Here is a 24,411-nt window from a genome sequence, read left to right as displayed (position 1 = left end):
AATGATAAAGGATTTTAATTTATTTCTATAAAAGATTATCTTCCAGAAAATAATGTCTGCTTTAAAAGGATACCAGGGCTGTAATTATTTATGAAATTATGAAAACAGGACTGGAAGTGGAATCAGGAGACCTGGACAAGTGTCTTGGCTCTGCTGCGACAACCTGTATTACCCTGTCAAGGTCACTTGGCCCCGCCCGACTTCAGCTTTTCATTTGCAAATGTAGAAAACAAGGCCTAGCTCAGACATCTGTTGGAAAGGTTAAGAGATTATGTATATGAAAACAGTACCACCACCACCTTATATCTATCTGGGTTTGGAGGTTTTTTTTGTGTGTAAATGTTTTATTAGAGTACATATAAATTAAATACTGAAGAGGACAAATTTTCTTAAGATGAAATTATCCATATAACTAACTAGCACACAGATCAAGAATCAGATCATCAGGGCGCCTGGGTGGCTCAGTTGTTAAGCGTCTGCCCTCGGCTCAGGTCGTGATCCCGGGGTCCTGGGATCGAGCCCCAGGTCGTGGGGTCCTGGGATCGAGCCCCGCATCGGGTTCCCTGCTCAGCGGGAAGCCTGCTTCTCCCTCTCCCACTCCCCCTGCTTGTGTCCCCTCTCTCGCTGTGTCTCTCTCTGTCAAATGAATAAATAAAAAAATCTTAAAAAAAAGATTTTATTTCTTTATTTGAAAGAGAGAGAGACAGAGATAGCAACAGACAGCAGGAACGAGCACTAGCTGGGAGGAGAGGGAGAAGCACGATTTGCGCTTAGCAGGGAGCCTGACATGGGGCCGAAGGCAGGTGATCAACCAACTGAGCCACCCAGGAGCCCCAATTTTTTTTTAAACTGAGGGTGTAGCCCTTTGAGTGTCCTGGTTTATGTGCAGGGTCTGAGTTCCAATGCCTCATTATTTCTCATTCAGGAAGCATCATTTCCAGGGTTTGGTGCCATTGAAACCCAAGCCCATAGTTTTCCCAATTTAGATGCAGCGTTAGCTCACACAATTACCATTATGGTTGTCTCATCCTTGCATATTGGGTGGGAGTTCAAGACACCTAAAGTCTGGGGACATCCCTTCACCTTTAAAAGAGGATTTTTGGTGTATTTTATCTAGCAAATAGTAGGTGCTCAAAAATAGTTGCTGAATGAATGAAATTAAGTAATTAATTAAGAAAGTAAGTCATATTCACAGTACTAATAGAGCCTATGATATTGTGATTTTAAATAATTTAAAATTAATTTTCAGACAAATTTATCAATTAACACTCAATGTCTCTTCCATACATATAAATAATCTCCAAATAGAGAAGTTATTAAAGGGCTTCTAGGAAAACCTTTTTATCCTATAAGCATAGGATATTCTAGCCCTGCAATTCCTCTTCCCTCAGGCAACCAACACTGGCTTTTCATGTAGCCTTCCAGAGATGTCTTATGCAGTTACTAGCAAATACGTGCAGATATCTTTATGGTGGCACACTGTATACACTGTTCTGCACCTTAATCCTTTCACTTAATGATGTATCTTAGAGATTTTTTCCATATTAGTACATAAATAAAATATAGCTTACTTTGAAGCCAGTCAGGAAGACCTTTGGAAAATTCCAATCCTGTTGCTATCTAGAAATGCATTTTGCATACGTCAAGCTTCAACGGACACATTCCCACCTCCACAGAGGCATTCACCCCTAATGGTTAACTAGGGGTGACAGAGTGACTCGTCTACATTCTCAAGGGCGCATTCAGTCTGGCTTAGCTGTTTCTACAGTTTCTGGATGAGAAATGGAAGGGAAGCTCAACACACACCATAGAGAAGATGCTAGAAATATCTGAATGAGTGGATGAAACAAGAAATGAAGGGATGTAAGTCAGAAGTGAGTTAGCAGAGCACGTGGATACACTAGCAGCGTTGTCTCTCTAAGCAGAGCAATGAACTCTGGACCTCATGGCAAATATTCTGGAGCAAAAAGAAGTTTGCTTTTTGAAATCAGACAACAGAAAAAAGGGGTAGCCCTGAATTTTGCACTGAAAGCCTCATAATCATTGTGAATTTTCTTCTTTCCCCTTTCTGATTATCTGTGATTGTCTGACTTATGCCTGGTTGTCCCACATTGCCATCACAACTGTGGATGTGGCTAAGAAAGGTTTTTTTCTGGGTCGAAAATCAGGGTTTAGAATAGCCAGCTCTTGGTGATATTAGAGGAGCTAAATGACAGAATTATCACATAAACGTGTTTGAGGAGTGAGCGATGAGTGCTGTGGAAGGAGGCATGGGAAGGGATTTGCTTTTCTCTCGTTTCCTAGGAAATCTAGAGATGTGGGTTTGAATTTCCGGCTCCCTTGGGTAAGTTTATTAACTTCTTTGAGTTTTGGTTTCCTAAAATAGGGAAACCAAAGCCCTATTTTTAAAAAAGTTATTTAGTTATTTATTTGAGAGAGTGAGAGCGCGCATGTGCATGCACAAGCAGGGGAGGTGCAGAGGGAGAGGGAGAGAGAGAATCTCAAGCAGACTCCTTGCTGAGTGTGGAGCCTGACGTGGGGCTTGATCTCATGACCCTGAGATTATGATCTGAGCTAAAAATCAAGAGTCAGACGCTTAACCAACTGAGCCACCCAGGTGCCCCAACAAGCCCTATTTTAGAGGGCTGCTTATAAAAGGAGCCTAGAGATTACTTTCCCTGTATACTGCATTGTGTATGTACATTTTTAATGGTACACCTTTCAAAGGCATTTGATAACATAAAATATGTATATATGTATATAGGTGTGTGTATATATATGTATATGTAATTTTAATCAAATATTTTAAATATGGTATATAGAGGAATATAAAGGCTAATAAAACAAATTTTTTTATTTATTACAATAAATGCTTCTTAATCATGTCTCATTATATACATGTCCAGGAGTATTTCTAGGTTATATAAACAGAAGTGGAATTGTTGGCTTGCAGGGTATGTGTACCTTCAGTTTCACTAGATTTTGCCAAAGTGATCTCCAAAGTGGTTATGACAGTTGACACTCCCATCAGCAAAGTATGAGTGTTCTTGTTGCTCCACATCCTAATACTAATATTTGTAGATGTTTACTTGTTGCCAAACTGACCAGTGTCAAGTTATATCTAAATGTTATAATCTGCATTCTCTGATTATTGTTGGGAGACAGTTCTCCAAGGGACTCTTCATGATTCTGCACCTCTTGAGAACAAAGGTAATGACAGCTTCTGTTTCAGACTCTTTTCAAGGATGTGTGTATAGTCAACAGCCTTGGACAACAGAGGTAGTGTTTCCTTCCAGAGTAGAGGGTAGGTTTCTTTACTGTCCAGTATAATAAAGATAACATGTTCTCCCGGGCCACGGCTGGGCAGGTTTGCTTGCAGCTCATTATAAAAGACTAGCGCTCCCTATGCTTAGGATTCCTTTTTTTTTTTTTTTAAGATTTTATTTATTTATTTGAGAGAGAGCAAGCTCGAGCATGAGTGGGGGGTGGGAGTGAAGAGGCAGAGGGAGAAGCAGACTCCCCACTGAGCAGGGAGCCTGATGTGGGGCTCAATCCCATGACCCTGGGACCCTGAGTGGAAGGTAGACAGACACTTAACCGACTGAGCCACCCAGGTGCCCCTAAGCTTAGGATTCCTAAGATATGATACACTATGTGTGAGGTATCTACCTGGACTTCTCTGCTTAGCTCCTATGGGACTCAAAAGGAAATGACACAAACATAAAGCTCATGCTGCTTGCTGTGCTGTGAATAATAGTCTTGTGTTTTTTGCCAGAATCCATGAAACTGTGTTAGGCTAACTTGTTAGTCTGTAAGCAGGGTATAATCCCAGATTGCTCATAGTTCTTGACAGTTATGAGTGGGGTTGAACATCTTTTCTTGCTGTTTATTTGATATTTGGCTCTTCCCATCTGTGAACTATCCATTTTTGGGGGTCTATTTTTCTGTTTGATTGTCTTCCTTATTGGCTGGGTAGATGTTCTTGATATATTCTGAATAATGATCTTATGCAGGTTATTTGCATTTTAAATATCTTCTCCCAGTCTGTGCCTTGCATTTTTACTTTGCTCACACTATCTTTTGTTTAACAGAAGTTTAAAATTTTTAATGTACTTATCATAATTTAAATTATGATTTGTATTTTTGAGTGTTTTCTTAAGAAACCCTTCCTTACCCTATTCATTTAAAAGTTCGTAATTTTGCTTTTGTTTACATATGCATTTGATTCAGTTAAAATTGATTTATGTGTATGGGGTGCATTATTTGGTTATCTACTGTTGTATAACAAACCACTCAAAATCTAGTGGCTTAAATACAACAATGTATTATTTTTCATGATCCTGTGGGTTGACCAGCTGGTTCTTTTGCTTCAGAGAACTAATTTTTAGTTTGTTGATTTTTTCTATTGTTTTTCTATTCTCTATTTCACTTTTTTCTACACTAATCTCTATTATTCTTTGTTTTCTTTTGGCTTTGTTTGCTCTTCTTTCTCTAGTGTCTTGAAGTGGAAGATTAAGTTAGTTACTGATTTGAGATTTTTTTTCTTTCTTAACAAAAGCATTTACAGCTACAAATTTCTCTGTAAGCACTACTTTAGCTGCACTCCATAAGTTTTGGCATATGTTATCTTCATTTTCATTCATCTCAAAGTATTTTCTGATTTCTCTTTTAATTTCCTCCTCCTTGACCCACTTGTTATTTAATAGTAAGTTTATTAGTTTCCTAATATTTGTGAGTTTTCAAGTCTTGATATCTAATTTCATTCCACTGTGGTTGGAGAACATACATTGTATTATTATTTCTATTCTTTTAAATTTATTGAGGTTGTTTCATGGCCTTCATATTGTGTATCCTGAAGAATGCTCTATGTGCACTTGAAACTTACATATATTCTGTTGTCGTTGGATGGAGCGTTTCATAGATGTCTGTTAGATCTTGTTGGTTTATAGTGTTGTTCAGGTCTTCCATTTCCTTGTTTACCTGCTGTTTAGCTGTCCTACCCATTATTGAAAGTGGGGTGCTGGAATCTCCAACTATTATTTTCGAATCGTCTATTTTGAGTATTTTCTTAAGTGGTTGCTCTAGGGTTTACCACATAAGCGTTTTACCTTCAGCTTCAGATTTATACTCAGCTTAATTCCAGTGATATGTAGAAACATTACTCCCTTATATTTCTATGGCATCTTCCCTCTTTTGGTGGTAGTATTGTTATACCTGTTACATCTATTAATGTTACAAATCCAACAAGACATTATTACAATTACTTTAACATCTGTAGTCACTTCCTTAACCCATTATAACTTTGTCCTCATCCATCTCCTTTGGGCTGTTATTGGCAAATATATTATACTTCTATATGCTATGGGCCCAATAATACATTATATACATACTATTTTAGACATTACTTTTTAAAATCAGTTAAGGAAAGAAAGGAGAAAAAAGTATGCATTTATACTGCCTTTTATAACTATATAATTGTATTTATGGGTGCTCTTTTGTTTTTTCATATGGATTTGAATTACTTTTTGGGTCATTTGCTTTTAGTCTGAATCTTTTCCTTTAGTATTTCTTGTCAGTCTGCTAGCAACAAATTCTCTCAGTCTTTGTTATCTGGGAAAGACTTTATTCCATCTTCATTTTTGAAAGACAGCTTTGCCAGATATAGATTCCTTATTTCTATAAATAGATATTCAAGGTCAGAACACAGTGGGATAACATATTGAAAGTGCTCAAAGGAAACCACTCAACTGGGCCATAAACTGTCCTACAAACCAACCCAATCAAATTGTGGCTTCTTTAAAGGTCAGTGTTTGATATTTGTTCTTACTCATGAAGGCTCCTCCCAGATGTAGTATTCTCCCATCCTCCCCACTATTCTTGAGAGTACCCTTAGCCTTGAACTTCTCCAGGCTCTGCTGCAAATGAAGTCAGTTCCTTTGGGAAGAGATTAGGAGCTGTTTTAGTCTGCTTCTCCCCCCAGGCAAAATCTCTGAGCCAGATTCTGGAGCTGGGAGTGTGGACAACAGCAAGCTTCTCTTTGAGTGACACCCTTCCTCCCCCTGCTTTAGGGGTTGGTGCTTGGTGGCAGTGCGCGGGGAGCCTGGTTTGCCTCTCCTGGCATGGAGCCACTACCCTGCAAGCCCGGGCAAGGGTGATCAGGGCTTCAGCATTGTCAGAGTACCCCATCCAAGCCTCCATTTCATGGGGGGATGCTGGACAGAATGAAGGAGCCTCCATCTCTTGACTGCACTTGCCCAGGACTTAGGTCTTTATATTTATTTTCTACCTTTTATACTAATGTTTAAGAATGTAATTTAAAAAAACTGATCTTGTATTCAGCATCTTTGCTAAACTGTATTAGTTTTAATAATTTGACTGTAGAGTCTCTTGAATTTCTATGTAGCTACTTATTTTGAGATTAATGATGATTTTGTTTCTTTTTATCCATCCCATGTACTTTTTAGTTCTTTTGCTTTTCTTTCTGTGTAATCTAGGATTCCAATATAATATTAAAGAAACTTAGTTTTGGGAGGCATCCTTTTCTCATTCCTGTTTCTAAAGGAAATGCTTCAAACATTTCACCTTTAGTAATATTTGCGCTAGGTTTTTGACATATAATTTAATCAGGCCATAGAAGTTTCCTTGCATATCTAGTTTATTAAGAGTTTTTATCATAAACAATCATATTAGCTAACATTTACTGAGTACCTACAAGGTGTTGGACATTGTCCTAAGCACTTTACATAGATTAGCCTATTATATGTTTATAACATATCTCTGAGGTTATTATTATTCCTATCTCACCATAAGTAAACAGGTTCACTGAAGTTAAATAATCTGTCCAAGTTCAGTAGTAGAACTAGAATTTGAACCCGGAAGTTTGGCTTAAGAGCCTGGGGTCTTAACTACTTCTCTGTATTACGTCTTTATATTGCATTCTGTATTGAATTTCCTCAATTGCTTTTTCTACATCTGATTTGTCCAAATGGTTTTTCAACTAATTTACTAATGTGGCAAACTACACTAATAAATGTTTAAACTGTTAAATCCTTTGAATTTCTAGGATAAATTCAACTTAAATCACATCTTTATAAAAAATACATTGATAGATTTCATTTGCTAATATTTTACTTAGGATTTTTACATATATGTTCAAAAGTGAGACTGACTCACAATTTTCCTTTTTTTGCTGGTTTTGGTACCCACGTTATACTAGCTAAACTCATAGATGAGTTGGGGCATGCATTTGGTGATATTTAATCTTCATTACTGGGCTGATAAACATAGTTAGCATCAACAGCTAGCCCAATAGTTTAGACTCCTGGACAACTTAGTGAGGTTTCTGACATCCAAGCAAATGCTAATAAGCAGTGAACATCTGGGGCATCTGGGTCATTTATTACTGAATGGTGGTCCAGGATGGCCAAAACTGGCAAAAGAGCTTAATTTATCCTGTCTCCCAAAGTCTGAAGGTAGTTGATCCTTAATCTGATTTAAATATTGATGGTTGTCTTTTACTCAACCACATTCACACCCAAATAGAATAAAAGTAAGGACACTTTACTAAGTGCTTTATTTACAAAATACTTCAGTATTTTTATCTCACTGAATTTACCCAGTATTCTTTAAGAGCCACACTATGTCCATCTTACAGATTATCCTCTATTTTATAGATTAGTTAAGTGAAGATTACTCAACTAAGCTAATCAGTTAGTAAGTGAAATGAGTTAAAAAATCAAACCTATTTTTCTTCGCTTCAATTACATCAAGAAAGTATTTCCTGTAGAAGAGACTGGAGCTCCTACAGTGACGATGATTAGCATCTCAGTTGTCACTGACAGTAACAAGAATGAAATAATGAATTTTCAAAGGGGGACTGGAGGAGCCTCCATTTCTGCTGATGGTATTGAAAGGCTCAATTTACTATGAATGTTCCCATAAGAATTTTAACAGATCTCCAACTGTAGACGTTATTAATCTATTTTTAAACAAAAATGACTGTATTTCTGCTAGTGACCATTTTCCTTTTTAAATTTGTTTTTATATTATTTCTTAAAATTCAAGTATAATTAACAACAGTGTTATACTAGTTTCAGATATACAATATAATGGTTCAATAATACTATACATTTCTCAAGTGTTCATTAAGATAAGTATAGCCTTAATCTCCTTTACCCATTTCACCAACCCCCATGCCCCCACTCACCTCCCCTCTGGCAACCACCAGTTTGTTCTCTGTTTTTTTTTAAAGCAGGCTCTAAGCCTAGCATGGAGCCCAACATGGGGCTTGAACTCACAACCCTGAGATCAAGACCTGAGCTGAGATCAAGAGTTGGACACAACCGACTGAGGCACCCAGGTGCCCCTGGTTCTCTGTACAAGAGTCTGGCTCTTTTTTCCTTTGTTCATTTGTTTCCTAAATTCTTAATTCCTTAAATGAGTGAAATCATGTGGCATTTGTCTTTCTCTGACTGACTTATTTCACTTAGCATTATACCCTTTAGGTTCATCCATGTTGCTGCAAATAGCAAGATTTCATTCTTCTTTTGTGGCTGAGCAGTATTTCCTAGTGTATATGTGTATATATGTCTATTTTATCCATTTATCTTCTTTATCCATTCATCTATCAATGGACACTTGGGTTGCTTCCGTATCTTGGTGATTATAAATAATGCTGCAATACACATAGGGGTGCATATTTTTTTGAATTAGTGTTTTGTTTTCTTTGGGTAAATATACAGTAGTGGAATTATTGGATCAAATGGTAATTCTATTTTTAATTTTTTGAGGAGCCTCCATACTGTTTTCCACAGTGGCTGCACCAACTGACCAGGCATTTTTCTAAGCATTACACAGGGTTGGACAAAGCTGAAATAAATAGAGAAAACTTTCTAATATGATTATTAATAATTTGGAAACATCTTACCATAATGTAGAGCTGTCTGACCTTCATTATCCTGTAAAAGAAACAAATAACATATTTTAGAAGTCTACGTTATTGCAAAAGTATGAAAGTACATAAGCTATAGCAAATATATCTGATATACCAAAGCTCTACAGGTTTATCAGAAACAGTTCTTTGAGCCTCCAGTAACATCTGAGCAAGCTGTACTGTGGAGAACAGGAGGCTGCTGAATGGCAACTTGTGTACACAGATGGTACAGCAGAGTCCCAGGAAAACCAGCCTGCAGGTACTAAACCAAAGGGAACCTCTTAACGTGTGGTCGTCTGATTACCCAATTAGAGGCAAAAAAAAACCCTGACACTGTATATCCTTTATCTTGGTTAGTATTTTAATGTTTTTTCTAAGTTTATAGCCAAATTTATCTAAGAAGTCTGTGATTTTTCATAGAAGTTAATAGCTTTTGGGGCGCCTGGGTGGCTCAGTCAGTTAAGTGTCTGCCTTCGGCTCAGGTCATGATCCCAGAGTCCTAGGATGGAGCCCACGTTGGGCTCCCTGCTCGGTGGGGAGTCTGCTTCTCCCTCCCCCTCTGCCTCTGCTTTTGCCCCTCCCTCCACTTATGCTTGCGCTCTCTGTCTCATAAATAAATAAAATCTTAAAAAAAGTTAGTAGCTTTTTAATCCCCTTTCAAATGGTCACAAATTCCAGGCTCATGATATTATCAAATATTACCAGATCAAATATCATAAAGAAACATGATTTCAAAGCACACAAAGTCCTAGAAGTTAAGAAACTTAAAAGTTCTCACAGATAACTCTAATAGCTCAGTTAATTTTTTTATTCTTTTAAAACCAAGATATTCTAACTATATATACTAATTATAGCACACATAAGTACCTTTTAGCAATGCTGCCTCTTAAGTTGAGAGCAGGTGATCATATTAATAAGCAACAAATAAATCAGGATTAAGTACAAGTAAGAAGTAGAATTTAGTAGTTAATTTGATATTCACTTAGTAATATGCACAGCCACTATTGTGACCCTGGTAATTAAAAATAAATGCTTAATTATTGTGAATAAGTGGGAAAGGGTGATATTATGACCTAATCAACTATTCCTGGGCACACCATATCTACTTTCCTCACTTCTTAGAAGTTGAATGTGGGGGATGATTCCCAGAACTTTTGGCTATGGTTCTCTCTCTTTAATCCCCTAGGAAGTTTCCTGCCATAGGAAACTTCTTTTCTGATTCAGACAAGTAGTAAGAAAAAGTCATTCCTTAAGGGCTTTTAAACACCTAGAGAAAGTTTACAGGGGTGACATTTGGGGGGGTAGGGAGACAACCTTGAGGCAATATAGCTTAATTAAACTGCTTTCCTACCAGAGAATAGGAATTCTTTTTGGATTTGGGGGTGAGGTGTGAGGAAGTGAGTGGAGATCTTAAAGAAGTAATTCTGAGGGACCTTGGGCAGACTTGGCTGAAGTGTAACAGTGGTTAAGTCTGGGATGCCCATAGAGGATCATTAGGATAGTAAACTCTAAGGGAAGTAAAAGATGGAAAGCAACACTAAGAAGTCAGGAAGATAAAATATTTTTGTCTCCTTTAAAAAAAATTTTAATTGAAGTATAGTTGACATACAATGTATTAGTTTCAAGTGTACTATACTTAGTGATTCAACAATCATATATGTTACAAAATGCCCGTTTCTTTTTTGTCTTTTTTAATATAGCCCCCACCTTGCTCCCTGCTCCCCTTTGCCTTGCCCTGCTCTTGAGGTTAAGGACAGGTAGGGGAATGGAACAGAGGCAGCTACAGAGTAAACAGGTTCCAAGTGACGTTTATGGTGGGCAGCACAACAATGGGATGTTGCACTCCAGAGTATTCTGACTTGCCTGGCTACAACCAAAAACAATTTAGAAATAACAAGAAGTGCCCATTACAGCTTTAGACTCATATCTACTTTGCCCATTTCCAATGTTAATCAGAAAAAGTGTATGTAGTGTGTCTATATGTGCTTATACATTCACATGCATGCATGTGATCAGTTTATACATTCGTGTTTATGGTTTAAGTGTTCAGCAATAGAAAGCAATTTCAGAAAGGGCTTAATCTATTGCAATTTTGGACTTATGCATCCATCATGCAAAGTTGTATTTTCCACAATTATCTATATTTAGGAAGTGTAGTTCTCTTCCTATTTGTGCGTAACTTTCTTCTTTAATCACCCTATTTATATATGTGTGTGTGTATATATATATATATATATATATATATATATATATATATTCAAAGTTCAGTTTCTTTTAACCTCCCTCCCTCCCTTTCTTCCCTCCTTTTTTAAAAGCAGGCTCCACACCCAGCATGGAGCCCAATGCGGGGCTTGAACTCATGACCCTGAGATCAAGACCTGAGCTGAGATCAAGAGTCCAGATGTTTAATGGACTGAGCCACCAGGTGCCCCAGTTTTAATTTCTATTTGTTTATCTTCATTAGGGAGGTGGAAACAATTTTTTTTAAAGATTTTATTTATTTATCAGAGAGAGAGAGAGAGAGCACAAGCAGAGGGAGTGGTAGGCAGAGGGAGAAGCAGGCTCCCTGCTGAGCAAGGAGCCCAATGTGGGACTCGATCCCAGGACCCCAGGATCATAACCTGAGCCGAAGGCAGACACTTAACCAACTGAGCCACCCAGGCATCCCTGGAAACAATTTCTTTTAATCACTTTTACCAATGAATACTAAATTTGCATCGCCAGCCCAATTTCTAGTTAATTAAAAATATTTACTGAGCTCCTATTATGTCCCAGTTACTATTCTAGGGACTGGAAACACAGAGGTCAGTAAGAGAGAAAGGGTCCCTCATGTTATAAATCTTACATTCTACTGGTAGGGGAAGTAATAAGCAAATGAGTATATTTAATAACAGGCAGTGATGTGCTCTGAAAAAACAACAACAACAACAAAGCAGAATAAGGGTCTAGAGTGATGTGGGGTACTGTTTTAGATAGAGAGGACAAAGAAGGACTCTATGAGAAGGTATGTTTACACAGAGAACTGGGGAAGATTCTAGGGCAGCCATGTAACCCAAGCTGAGCAAACCATAGCATCCATCATTGTCCTGGTCTGAAAAGCCAAGCCAAGCCAATCAGAGTTTTTGCTCAGGATTTTGAAATATGGAACTAGGGGGATAGAAGCATGTGTACAGAGAAAGTTCTTTCCTCTATAATCAATAGAAAAATGGTATAGTGAAATAAGACAGACACAGACGGACAAATATTGTGTTCTTTCACTTACATGAAGTACTTAGAGTAGTCAAATTCACAAAGACAGAAAAATAGAAGAGTGGTACAGGGGCTCGGGGAAGGAAGGAATGGGGAGCTTTGTTAATGGGGACAGAGTTTCAGTTTGGGATGGTGAAAAAGTTCTGGAGGTAGATAGTGGTCATGGCTGCACAATGTGAATGTGTTTACGCCACTGCACTATACACTTGGTTAAAATGATTTATTTTCTATTGTATTTTACCACAATTAAAGAAAAGCAAATTAAAAAAAAAAAAAAGCACAAGCAAACGATGTGAGCCAAAACTGCAAGTGGCAACATTCTCCACCTCTTGGAGAAAACATCTGCAGTAGGAAAGAGCGAAGTATTCACAAAGAAATGTAGTGGTCAGAGATGGAGAGAAAATGAGTCTCTGATTCCTATCATTCCAACTATATCCTTGCCCTTCTTGGTTAGGTGAGCCAACAACAAAATACTCCCTAGACAAATGTTGATCTTTTTGTCACTTGCAAATAAGAGTCCTAACATAGAATGCAAAGTGATTTATGACCTGAGTCTTCCTCCCAATTCCTCCTCCCATTTTGGTGACTGCCAGCTCCCAATAAGAAGACCTGTCTGGACTCCCACAACTGTAAATGCTCTTCCCTCTGCTTGAAAACCATCTTCTGATCTTTTATAGATACTATCTTGCTCTTTTCTCATGTTTTAAAATACAACTTTGACATATTTGAGCATTTTAAATAGACTTATTTTATAGTCCCTATATTTATTTGAGATCGGGGAAGAGATTGGTGATGGCTACATGTGATGTTTGTTGTGCTGCCTGAGATCTGCTTATTGTTGATTGATTCCTGTGTACTTTATAATTTTGGACTGTAAGTTTATTTTAAGTGGATTTTTTTTGGGGGGGGGCTCTGGGTGGCATTTTCTCTTTTCTTTTTTTTCCATTTATTTTTAAAATTTAATTTTATTTAAATTTAATTAATTATGATATAGTGTGTTATTAGTTTCAGAGGTAGAATTCAGTGATTCATCAGTTGCATATAACACCCAGTGTTCATCACATCATGTGCCCTCCTCAATGCCCATCACCCAGTTACCCCATCCCCCCACCCATCTCCCCTCCAGCAACCCTCAGTTTATGTCCTATAGTTAAGAATCTCTAATGGTTTGTCTCCTTCTCTGATTTCGTCTTATTTTATTTTTCCCTCCCTTCTCCTCTCATCCTCTGCTTTCTTTCTTAAATTCCACATATGTGTGAAATCACATGGTAATTGTCTTTCACTGACTGATTTAATTTGCTTAGCATAATACCCTCTAGTTCCATCCATGTCGCTGCAAATGGTAAGATTTCATTTTTTTCTGGGGCGCCTGGGTGGCTCAGATGGTTAAGTGTCTGCCTTAGGCTCAGGTCATGATCTCCAGGTCCTGGGATCGAGCCCCATGTAGGGCTCCCTGCTCAGCAGGGAGTCTGCTTCTCCCTCTTCCACTCCCCACTGCTCCTGTTCTCTCTCTCTCTGTATCTCTCTGTCTCAAATGAATAAATAAAAAATTCTTTAAAAAAAAAAAGATTTCATTTTTTTCTGATGGCTGAGTAATATCCCATTGTGTGTGTGTATATATATATATATATATATATACACACACACCACCTCTTCGTTATCCATTCATCTGTCAATGGACATCTGGGCTCTTTCCATAGTTTGGCTACGGTGGACACTGCTGCTATAAACATTGGGGTACAGGTGCCCCTTCGGATCACTGTTTGAATTTTTTGGGTAAATACCTAGTAGTGTAATTGCTGGGTCTTAGAGTAGCTCTATTTTCAACTTTTTGAGGAACCTCCATACTGTTTTCCAGAGTGGCTGCATCAGCTGGCATTCCCACCAACAGTGTAAGAGGGTTCCCCTTTCTCCGCATCCTCGCCAACATATGTTGTTTCCTGACTTGTTAATTTTAGCCATTCTGACTGGTGTCAGGTGGTATCTCATTGTGGTTTTAATTTGTATTTCCCTGATGCCAAGTGATGTGGAGCATTTTTTCATGTGTCTGTTGGCCATTTGTATGTCTTCTTTGGAGACATGTCTGTTCATGTCTTCTGCCCATTTTTTGACTGGATTATTTGTTTTTTTGGGGTTGAGTTTGGTAAGTTCTTTATAGATCTTGGATACTAGCCCTTTATGTGATAAGACATTTGCAAATATCTTCTCCCATTTTGTAGGTTGTCTTTTGGTTTTGTTGACGGTTTCCTTTGCTGTGCAAAAGCTTTTTATCTTGATGAAGTCCCAATAGTTCATTTTCGCTTTTGTTTTCCTTGCCTTTGGAGACGTGTCTAGCAAGAAGTTGCTGCAGCCGAGGTCAAAGAGGTTGTTGCCTGTGTTCTCCTCTAGGATTTTGATGGATCCCTATCTCACACTTAGGTCTTTTATCCATTTTGAGTCTATTTTTGTGTATGGTGTAAGGAAATGGTCCGGTTTCATTCTTCTGCATGTGGCTGTCCAATTTTCCCAACACCATTTGTTGAAGCGACTGTCTTTTTCCACTGGATATTCTTTCCTGCTTTGTCCCAGATTAGTTGACCACAGAGTTGAGGGGCCATTTCTGGGTTCTCTATTCTGTTCCACTGATCTATGTGTCTGTTTTTGTGCCAGTACCATACTGTCTTGATGTTTACAGCTTTGTAATACAGCTTGAAATCCAGAATTGTGACACTAACAGCTTTGATTTTCTTTTTCTAAGTGGGGTTTTAAGTATGAAAAATTCTGTGCTGTGTTCACTGGATTGAGGGTCTGTCCCTCCAGAATGATTTTGCTTTTGTTTCTGCCGGGTACCACAAAGATACTATCAGTCTCTATGTTAATTTCTTAGCTTGAGGATTTTGAACAATTAGTTGGTATAAATTTTTTTTTAAAGATTTTTATTTATTTATTTGACAGAGAGAGATACAACGAGAGAGGGAACACAAGGAGGGGGAGTGGGAGAGGGAGAAGCAGGCTTCCCGCCGAGCAGGGAGCCCGATGCGGGGCTCGATCCCAGGATCCTGGGATCATGATCTGAGCCGAAGGCAGACGCTTAATGACTGAGCCACCCAGGTGCCCCAAGTTGGTGTAAATTTTAAAAGGGCAAACCTTTCTCCCACCCCTGGGCCTGGAACTCAGGCCAAGACAAACTCTCCACGTTAACTTTGCATTGGTGGGCAGATTATTTTAGTCTACCTTTTCCCTGATGGTAGTTGGTGTTCTTTCAGATCTCTATCTCATTGGTATTGAGACCGGCAAATCCTTTCAGGGCAGCCCAGTGTTGGTTTAAACTTACCACTTTCTTTTTAAAGCTTTTTAAAGTTTTTTGAAGTTTTAAGACTTACAATTTTGTTTCTTAGCTGTGTTTGTTTGAGCCGTTGGAGAATTACCTTGCTTTTTCATAAGCTCTGCTATGTATTTAAAGGGATGCTTGTTATATTTTATTTTGCATTGCTGGATGTTTTGTGGTGGGAGAATTTTCAGATTATTTAGTCTGGAATCTTGTAGGAAAAGGAAATCCCTTAACCTTTAAGACACAGTTCAGCTTCTTCAGGAAACTTCCCCAACTCCTCAGGTGGGGTTAGGTGCCCCTTTTTCTTCTACTGGGCAGAGCATACTATATGTACTTACCTGTCTCTTCACTAAGATGGTAAACTTCTTGCAGGCAAGTACTATGTCTTTTACCCAGTGCCTATCACAGTATCTTGCATATAGTGTATGCTCAATAAATGTTCATGAAATGAGAGAATGAAAGTATTACTTTAATCTTTCCTCATTCGTTTATTCTTTAATTTCTTGACCTTTTTTCTTTTACCTGAATTAAAAAAAATCTCCACATAATTCCTGTAGTGTAAAGTATAACATCAGTATTGTCATGCAATGAGGGACTAAACAATGATGAACAGGAGACTCAGTTTACAGTTAACTAAGTGCTAAATGACTACTATATTCAGTTTGATTTCTAGATTCTTTTTCTTCTATACGTGCACGCAGCAAATTGGTCTCTCTTGAATTTATACAGATTATTTCTCTCCCCACATGTATTCTGCACTAATCTTTTCTTACTTTATTTTGATCATGTCTCCATTTTATTAATTATTTGTTTAAGGACTTAGTTTTCTTCTATCTCCAGATTGGGTACCCTATCAAATATAAGAAATATATTTAATTTTACCAAATGAAGTATTAATGAAAATATTAAATATTTTGTTCAGAACTGATATACAGGAAACTTTATTTATTTTATCCCTTTAACATTAAGCCACTGATAACACTACTGTTTCCTGTGCATAAAACTCTATAGCCAAGTTGATTTTTTTCCTACTGTTAAAAGCAGTTTATCAAATTGAATTAAGAGCCATATTTCTAACATATTTACAGCTAACATCATATTCAATGGTGAAAAACTGATAGCTTTTCCTCTAAGATCTGGAATAAGACAAAGAGGTCCATGTTCACCATTTTATTCAACATAGTACTAGAAGTCCTAGCTGCGGCAATCAGACAAGAAAGAGAAATAAAAAACATCCAAACTGGTAAGGAAAAAGTGAAACTGTCACTATTTGCAGATGATACAACATTATATATAGAAAAACATAAAGACTCAGGCGCTGGGTGGCTCAGTTGGTTAAGCGACTGCCTTTGGCTCAGGTCATGATACTGGAGTCCCGGGATCGAGTCCCACATTGGGCTCCCTACTCAGCAGGGGGTCTGCTTCTCCCTCTGACCCTCTTCTCTCTTGTGCTCTCTATTTCTCATTCTCTCTCTCTCAAATAAATAAATAAAATCTTTAAAAAAAAAAAAGAAAAACATAAAGACTCTACCAAAAACTATTAGAACTGATAAATGAATTCAGTAAAGTTGCAGGATACAAAATTAATATACATAAATCTGTTGCATTTCTATACACTAATAATGAAGCAGCACAAAGAGAAATTAAGAAAGCAATCCCATTAATAATTGTACCAAAAGGATAAAATACCTAGGAATAAACTTAACCAAGGAGGTGAAAGATCTATACTCTGAAAACCATAAAACACTGATGAAAGAAATTGAGGACAACACAAACAAATGAAAAGATATTCCATGTTTATGGACTGGAAGAACCAATATTGTTAAAATGTCTATACTACTGAAAGCAATCTACAGATTCAATGCAATCCTTATCAAAATAATAAGAGCATTTTCTTTTAACAGAATGAGAACAAATAATTCTAAAATTTGTATGGAACTACAAAAAAGCCTGAAGAGCCAAAGCAATCTTCAGAAAGAAGAACAAAGCTGAAGGTATCATAATCCCAGATTTCAAGATATACTACAAAGCTGTAGTAACCAAAACAGTATGGGAGTGGCACAAAAACAGACATATAGATCAGAGGAACAGAATAGAGAGCCCAGACATAAACTCATGCTTATATGGTCAATTAATCTCTGACAAAGGAGGCAAGAATATACAATAGTCTTTGATAAATGGTGCTGGGAAAACTGGACAGCTACATGCAAAAGAATGAAACTGGACCACTTTCTTACACCATAAATAAAAATAAACAAAATGGGCTAAACAACTAAATGTGAGACCTGAAACCATAAAACTCCCAGAGGAAAACACAGGCAGTAATTTCTCTGACATCAGCCTTAGCAATATTTCTCTAGATAGGTCTCCTGAGGCAAGGGAAACAAAGGCAAAAACAAACTACTGGGACTACATCAAAATAAAAAGCTTCTACACAGGAAAGGAAACCATCTACAAAACGAAGTGGCAACCTACTGAATTTAGGAGAAGATATTTGCAAATGATATATCCAATAAGGGATTAATATCCGAAAAACAAAGTTATGGAATGAGTAAGACAGGAATAAAAGGTACAGTATAGGGAATATAGTCAATGACATTGTTATATCATTGCAGGTGGCAGAGAGATGGCAGCTACAGTTGTGGTGAGCATAGAATAACATACAGAGAAGCTGAATCACCATCTTGTACACCTGAAACTAATGTAACATTTTGTGTCAGCTGTACTCAAAAACAAATAAACAAAAAAGCCCCAACGCTTTGCTGGAAAATAAAAGAGTAGTTTTTTTGTTTTGTTTTGTTTTGTTTTTTAAAAGAACTTATACAACTCAATCCCCTGAAAACAAATAATCCAATTAAAATGGACAGAGGACCTTTGGAAAAGACATACAGATGGCCAACAGACACATGAAAAAGATGCTCAACATCACTGATCATCAGGAAAATGCAAATCAAAAACCACAATAAGGGGTGTCTGGGTCAGTAGGTTGAACGTCCAACTCTTGATTCTGGCTCAGGTCATGATCTCAGGGTTGTGAGATCGAGCCCCATGTCAGGTTCTGCACTCAGCAAAGAGTCTGCTTAAGATTCTCTCCCTCTCCCTCTGCCCCTGCTCACAATCTCTCTCTCTCTAAAAAATATAAAACAAAAAATAAAAATAAATTTTAAAAATTTAAAAACCCCACAATAAGATATCATCTTACACCTGTCAGAATGGCTAGAATAAAAAAGACAAGAAATAACAAGTGTTGACAAAGATGTGGAGAAAAAGGAACCCTCATGCACTGTTGGTGGAAATGTAAATTGGTGTGGCCCCTGTGGAAAACAGTATGGAGGTTCCTCAAAAAATTAAAAATAGAAATACCATATGATCCAGTAATACCACTACTGGTATTTACCCAAAGAAAATGAAAACACTGATTTGAAAAGATATATGCACCCCTGTGTTTTTGCAACATTATTTATAGAAGCCAAGATAGGGAAGCAACTCATGTGTCCATTGACAGATGAATGGATAAAGAAGATATAGTATATACATACATACATACATGCATACATACATACTAGGGAATATTACTCAGCCATAAAAAGAATGAAATCTTGCCATTTGTGACAACATGGATGGACCTAGAGGGTATTATGCTAAGTGAAATAAATCAAAGAAGGACAGATACAATATGATTTCACTTATATGTGGAATCTAAAAAACAAAACAAACAAGCAAGCAAAGAAACAAACAAAAAACCAGACTCTTAAATACGGAGAACTGATGGTTGCCAGAAGGGAGGGGAACGTGTGAAATAGATAAGGAAGATTAAGGGGTATAAACTTCCAGTTATAAAAAAAATAAGTCATGGAGATGAATAGTACAGCATAGGGAATGCAATAAAAAAAGATGTAAATTTACAGGCACAGAAATAACATGCTTCCTAGATGCTCTCTGTGAGCAGAAAATTCTGAGTATTACTGGATTTCTATTTTTGTGACCATAGTGATATTGATACTCTAATTCAGTTCAGACTTGATCTATCATCTCTACCAATATTAGTTCTAAAGATACAGCAGTAAGGCAGCACGAACCATTAAAACCATAATAATAGAGCTACACAGAGGGGATGGATTTTCCCATGTGGCTAATGAGAGATTTTGTTCTTATCCAGTAATTTGATATTTAAAATATGAATTTTATTTTAAAAATAGTATTTCAAGTGAATGCATGATAAGGGAGGCACACAAGAAAATTAGTTGTGAAAAATTAGAAGTAGTGATAAAAATTATTAATTAGTAATTTAATTTTGGGTAATTTTTATATTATTTCTAAGCCTGGAATGTACTGCCTCTCTCCTTATGAGATCTGTGACTCTGTAATAGAATATGATTAAAAGTAATCTCACAATTTAGAATTTTGAAAATGTATTTTATGATTATTTTTCTAAGAATTTTTCTAGATACATGAATTAAACCTTCACTTGAAGGTTATAGGCATACATACTCCTTTCTTCCTTGGGGGAAAAAAAAGTAGGTACAATAATATTTCATGTAACTGGTATCTTTACAGAGTGTAAAACCTGTCAGGAGGTTTTTCAAATAATTGGAATATTACCCTTTGAGCATACAAACATTAAAACCACCACCCCTAGAAGAGAGGAAAAAATAAAACAAGATGAAATCAGAGAGGGAGACAAACCATGAGAGACTTTTAACCATAGGAAACAAACTGAGGGCTGCTGGAGGGGAGGGAGTAAGGGGATGGGGTAACTGGGTGATGGGCACTGGGGAGGACATGTGATGTAATAAGCACTGGGTGTTATGTAAGACTGATGAATCACAGACCTGTACCTCTGAAACCAATAATATATGTTAATTAATTGACTTTAAAAAAATAAAAATAAATAAAAATAAAAACACCACCCCTATAAACCTTTTAAAGTATCTTACTTCTCCTTATCACTCTGCATGGAGAACATGGAAGTAAGTGAACCTCTTGAATCAGAGTTATCATTATAAATGGATGATGGCCCTCGATGTCTGGCAGCAAGTAAACATCTGGGAATATGAGTAAACAAAAACATCCTGTTTTTTAAGAAACTTAAGCATAGTTGATACATAATATCAGTTTCAGGTGTACAGAATAGTGATTCGATATTTATATACATTATGAATGTTTATCACAAATGAAGTGCAGTCACCACACAATGCTATTACAATATTATTGACTATTCTTCATGCTGAACTTTTCATCCCTGTGACTTATTTATTTTAAAACCAGAAGTCTGTACCTCTTAATCCCCTTTACCTAGTTCACTCATTCTCCCCAACCTCTCTCCCCTCTGGCAACCATCAGCTTGTTCTCTGTGTCTATACATCTGTTTCTGTTTTGTTTCTTCACTTGTTTTTTTAGATTCCACACATGAGTGAAATCATATGGTATTTATCTTTCTCTGTCTGACTTATTTCACGTAGTGTAATATCCTCTAGGTCCATCCCTGTTGTTGCATTTGGCAGGATTTCCTTCTTTCTCATGGCTAAATAATATTCCACTACACATATATACCACATCTTCTTTATCTATGTATGTATCGATGGACACTTGTTTCCCTATCACAGCTATTGTAAATAATGCTGCAGTAAACAAAGGGGTGCATATATCTTTTCAAATTAGTGAAAAAACATCATTTATTATACATGCTATAATATAAATGATGCCTTCATAGGACATGAAGGTATAGAAAGTTATTTGTCTTCCATTAAATGACCCCAGACTACTTTTGCTTTTCGTTGATTTTTACTTTAGTCTTTTTTTTTTTTTTTTTTTACAGCTTTTCCTCGTCACAGGATTATCAAATATTCTTCATTACTGACAACATGCCTAAACTCCTAACACTGTCTACTTCTGCTGAGGGCTGGTAATCAGATCAGTAAGTTCTTCAAGTGGTGTCTAAAATTATGAAACAGTCTGAGTGATGGACTAGGATGGTCTTACAACATGATCTGTAGTAAGCTTTGTCACAGATCTGTTTATTTTACCTTGAGTGTTGGGCTACATTCTCTCGGTTAGTGATTTTCATTGTATGTGTATTTTTTACACTCTGGAAGGTTTGTTCGCAGGGAATCTGGAGTGGCAAGTAATTGAGGCAAACAGAAAGCTCTGGCTGAGAAGGGGACCAACTTGGAGCCCCTGAACACTTGGCACCAGTTGCCAGCACCGTCACCAGAAGGGGCCCCCACATGTGGAGCTTGAAAGTCACTTCCTAGAGACCTGAGGATGATGGGTTAACGAGCCTCTGGAGAAGTCAGATGTCACTGTTTGACTTGCTTTCTTTCTGTCTCTGGACACTTGTCTAATCCTCCACAAAATTGTGGAACGTGACAAGAAAATGACTGAGAGGAGAGCAATCAAAGGCAGAGTGTACTGATTACTCATCCCTCTTAAGGCAAACGTGCGGACTCACATCTACACAAATGTTCTCGAGAACAGGTCTGTTTTCGGAACTGAAGCTGAGATCACTGCACTAACTTCAGAATGTTAGGGAAAGTGCTAGAGAGAGGGACTGGAGTAAAAGAGGCACAGTGTGAGTGAGTGGCTGAAACCAGGGAACGGATAATGTATCTGCCGCGTCCACAAGGTGGTCCTCTTAGGTTCACCTAAGATGCAGACTCCTAAAGCTACCCCTGAGCACACCTGGCTTCGGTGTATTCAGGACTGCAGACAGAAACCATTCAGAACTTGCCAGCAGGGCAGTGTCAGATGGAGGCCTCGCAGTAATTCACGTGACAGCTTGCCTAGCCATCCAGAAGTTATCTTTTCTCTAGGAGATACAGCTCAGGTGAGAGGAGAAGAAATCCATACAAGCAGATGTGGAATCTATCCAGACTTAGAAGCCCTGCTGCCTTATAGGAGGCACTGTATCTTGTAACAACAGCTTCTAGGGTCCCACAATGGATACGCCAATTATATGAAACTCAGGACAGTCCAAAGTGCAGTGCCCCCATCAAATATTTATCACTCCATTGTAGTTCCTCCCAGTCCAGGTGTAATTTACCAGTCAGAAGTTCGTTTTTATATGTGATGTTGCCTAGTAATAGAACTGACATCTTTCACCTCATCAGGTTCCTCGGGGAACTTAGACATTTTTACCTGAGGCCAGCTTTTCATCCAGCAGGGGAAACTGTAGTAAATATCACCATATGGTACTAAATTTAGCCAGAATTCCCATCGAGAAGTTTAATTTGAAATACTTTTTGGATCTCAAAGGACTTGGTCAACTCTTACTATGTCACTTTGACCATGAGAACTTCTTTCAGGGCATGTGTTCTCCCTTCCTATTTTTATTTTCTTTTTGCCTAAATTCTTTGAATACCTAGGTGGATTGGGCTACAGTTTTACTATATCTGGTGTTTAAATCAGGAGGATCTGATAGGATAATACTAAATAATGCTAAAACAATACTAGTAATGCTAAAGCATATCTGGAAGAATAAATGCATGAGCATACTTAAGAAAATGGGGGCCTAGCAATTCTACTTCTGGAAATTTATCCCCTGAGAAACATGGTCCCATCCGCAAGTGTTCATGTTAATAAATGACATGTCTTTTGGGTCTACTGTTCATCTAGCTTCTCGAGCCAGAAATGTGAGGTCCATCCTTGCCTTCTCTTTTCCTTATCTTTATATAGCTAATCAATCAGCAACTCCTTCTGGTTCTACTTCCAAAATACACATCTTCATTCCTCTTCATCCTCATGGCCTACCCACCCCCCATCATATACTGAAGTCCCAATTCCCAGCACCCCAGACTGATCTTATTCAGAAAAAGGCTGGAGTTACGCATCTATACACCAAGGAAGGCCAAGGATTGCTGGCAAACACTAGAAGCTTGAAGAGGCAAGGAAGGATTCTCCCCCGTAGGTTTCAGAAGAAGAACGGCCCTACTAACAATAAATTCCTATTTTTTTAAGCCACCTGGTTTGTAGCACTTTGTTATGGCAATTCTAGCAAACTAATGCTCCACTTCGGTCCAGTCCTCCATCTCTTCTTACTGGGACTAATGCAGTGCCTTCATATTTGTGCTCCTGCCTCCTCCCACTGCTGACCCACTGCGGTCTATTCCTCACACAGCAGAGAGAGTGACCTTTTCAAAAGTTAAATTAGATCTCATCACCACCTTGGTTTAACATCCTTCAGTAGTTTTCCATTGCTCTTAGAATAAAGTAAAAAACTCTTACCATGACCTATTTCTTAAACTTTCTGGTCTCAAGGCCCTTGTATAGTAAGCCTTCAAAATTACTGAGGACTTTAAAGACTTTTTTGTTTATGTGGTTTAAATCTGTCAATATCTACCATATTAGAAATTAAAATTGACAAATTTAAAAATCATTACTTTTTACTAGAAGTAACTAAATTTTTTATTTTTATTTATTTTTAATTTTTAGAGAGAGAATATGAGTAGGTGGGGGGAGGTGCAGAGGGAAAGAGAGACTCTCAAGACCCTGAGATCATGACCTGAGCTGAAATCGAGAGTTGGACGCTTAACTGACTGAGCCACCTGGGTGCCCCAGAAGTAACTTAATTTTTTAAGTGAGAATATATTTTCTGAAAAAGAAGAAAACATAGTGAGAAGAGTGACAGTGTTTTACATTTTTGCAAATCTCCTTAATGCCTGACTAAATAGAAAATAACTGGACATTCATATCTCATTCAGCATTCAGTCTATAATGATACCATGTCACGAGGCCTCTGGAAAATGCCACTACATGCTCATGAGTGAGTGAGTGTAAAAAAGGTCAAATACTGTCTTACCGTTGTTATGAATATAGTTTTGAAAAGATCAGGACTCCCAGGGGTTCCCATTCCCTACTTTGAGAACCACTGGGCCTAGGAAACCCTGCATAATTTAGTCCTGCCTAACTTTTTTTTTTTTTT

The 24,411-nt window shown here is 37.6% G+C and overlaps 1 protein-coding gene across 1 annotated transcript in view; it reads right to left on the bottom strand.

The window, feature by feature from the left end:
- The window catches only part of ACBD6 (acyl-CoA binding domain containing 6), a 188,597-nt gene that overhangs the window by 12,959 nt on the left and 151,227 nt on the right, over positions 1 to 24,411 (bottom strand). Inside the window, exon 6 of the mRNA XM_006736854.3 lies at positions 8,927 to 8,957. Coding sequence (XP_006736917.2) covers positions 8,927 to 8,957 — 31 coding nt within the window. The remainder of the gene's footprint in view (positions 1 to 8,926; positions 8,958 to 24,411) is intronic.

Source organism: Leptonychotes weddellii, chromosome 6, assembly GCF_054177405.1.
Source record: "Leptonychotes weddellii isolate Sample4059 chromosome 6, ASM5417740v2, whole genome shotgun sequence".
NCBI lineage: Eukaryota > Metazoa > Chordata > Mammalia > Carnivora > Phocidae > Leptonychotes > Leptonychotes weddellii.
Note: the sequence above shows the minus strand (reverse complement) of the source record. Positions and strands in the feature narration are given on the sequence as shown.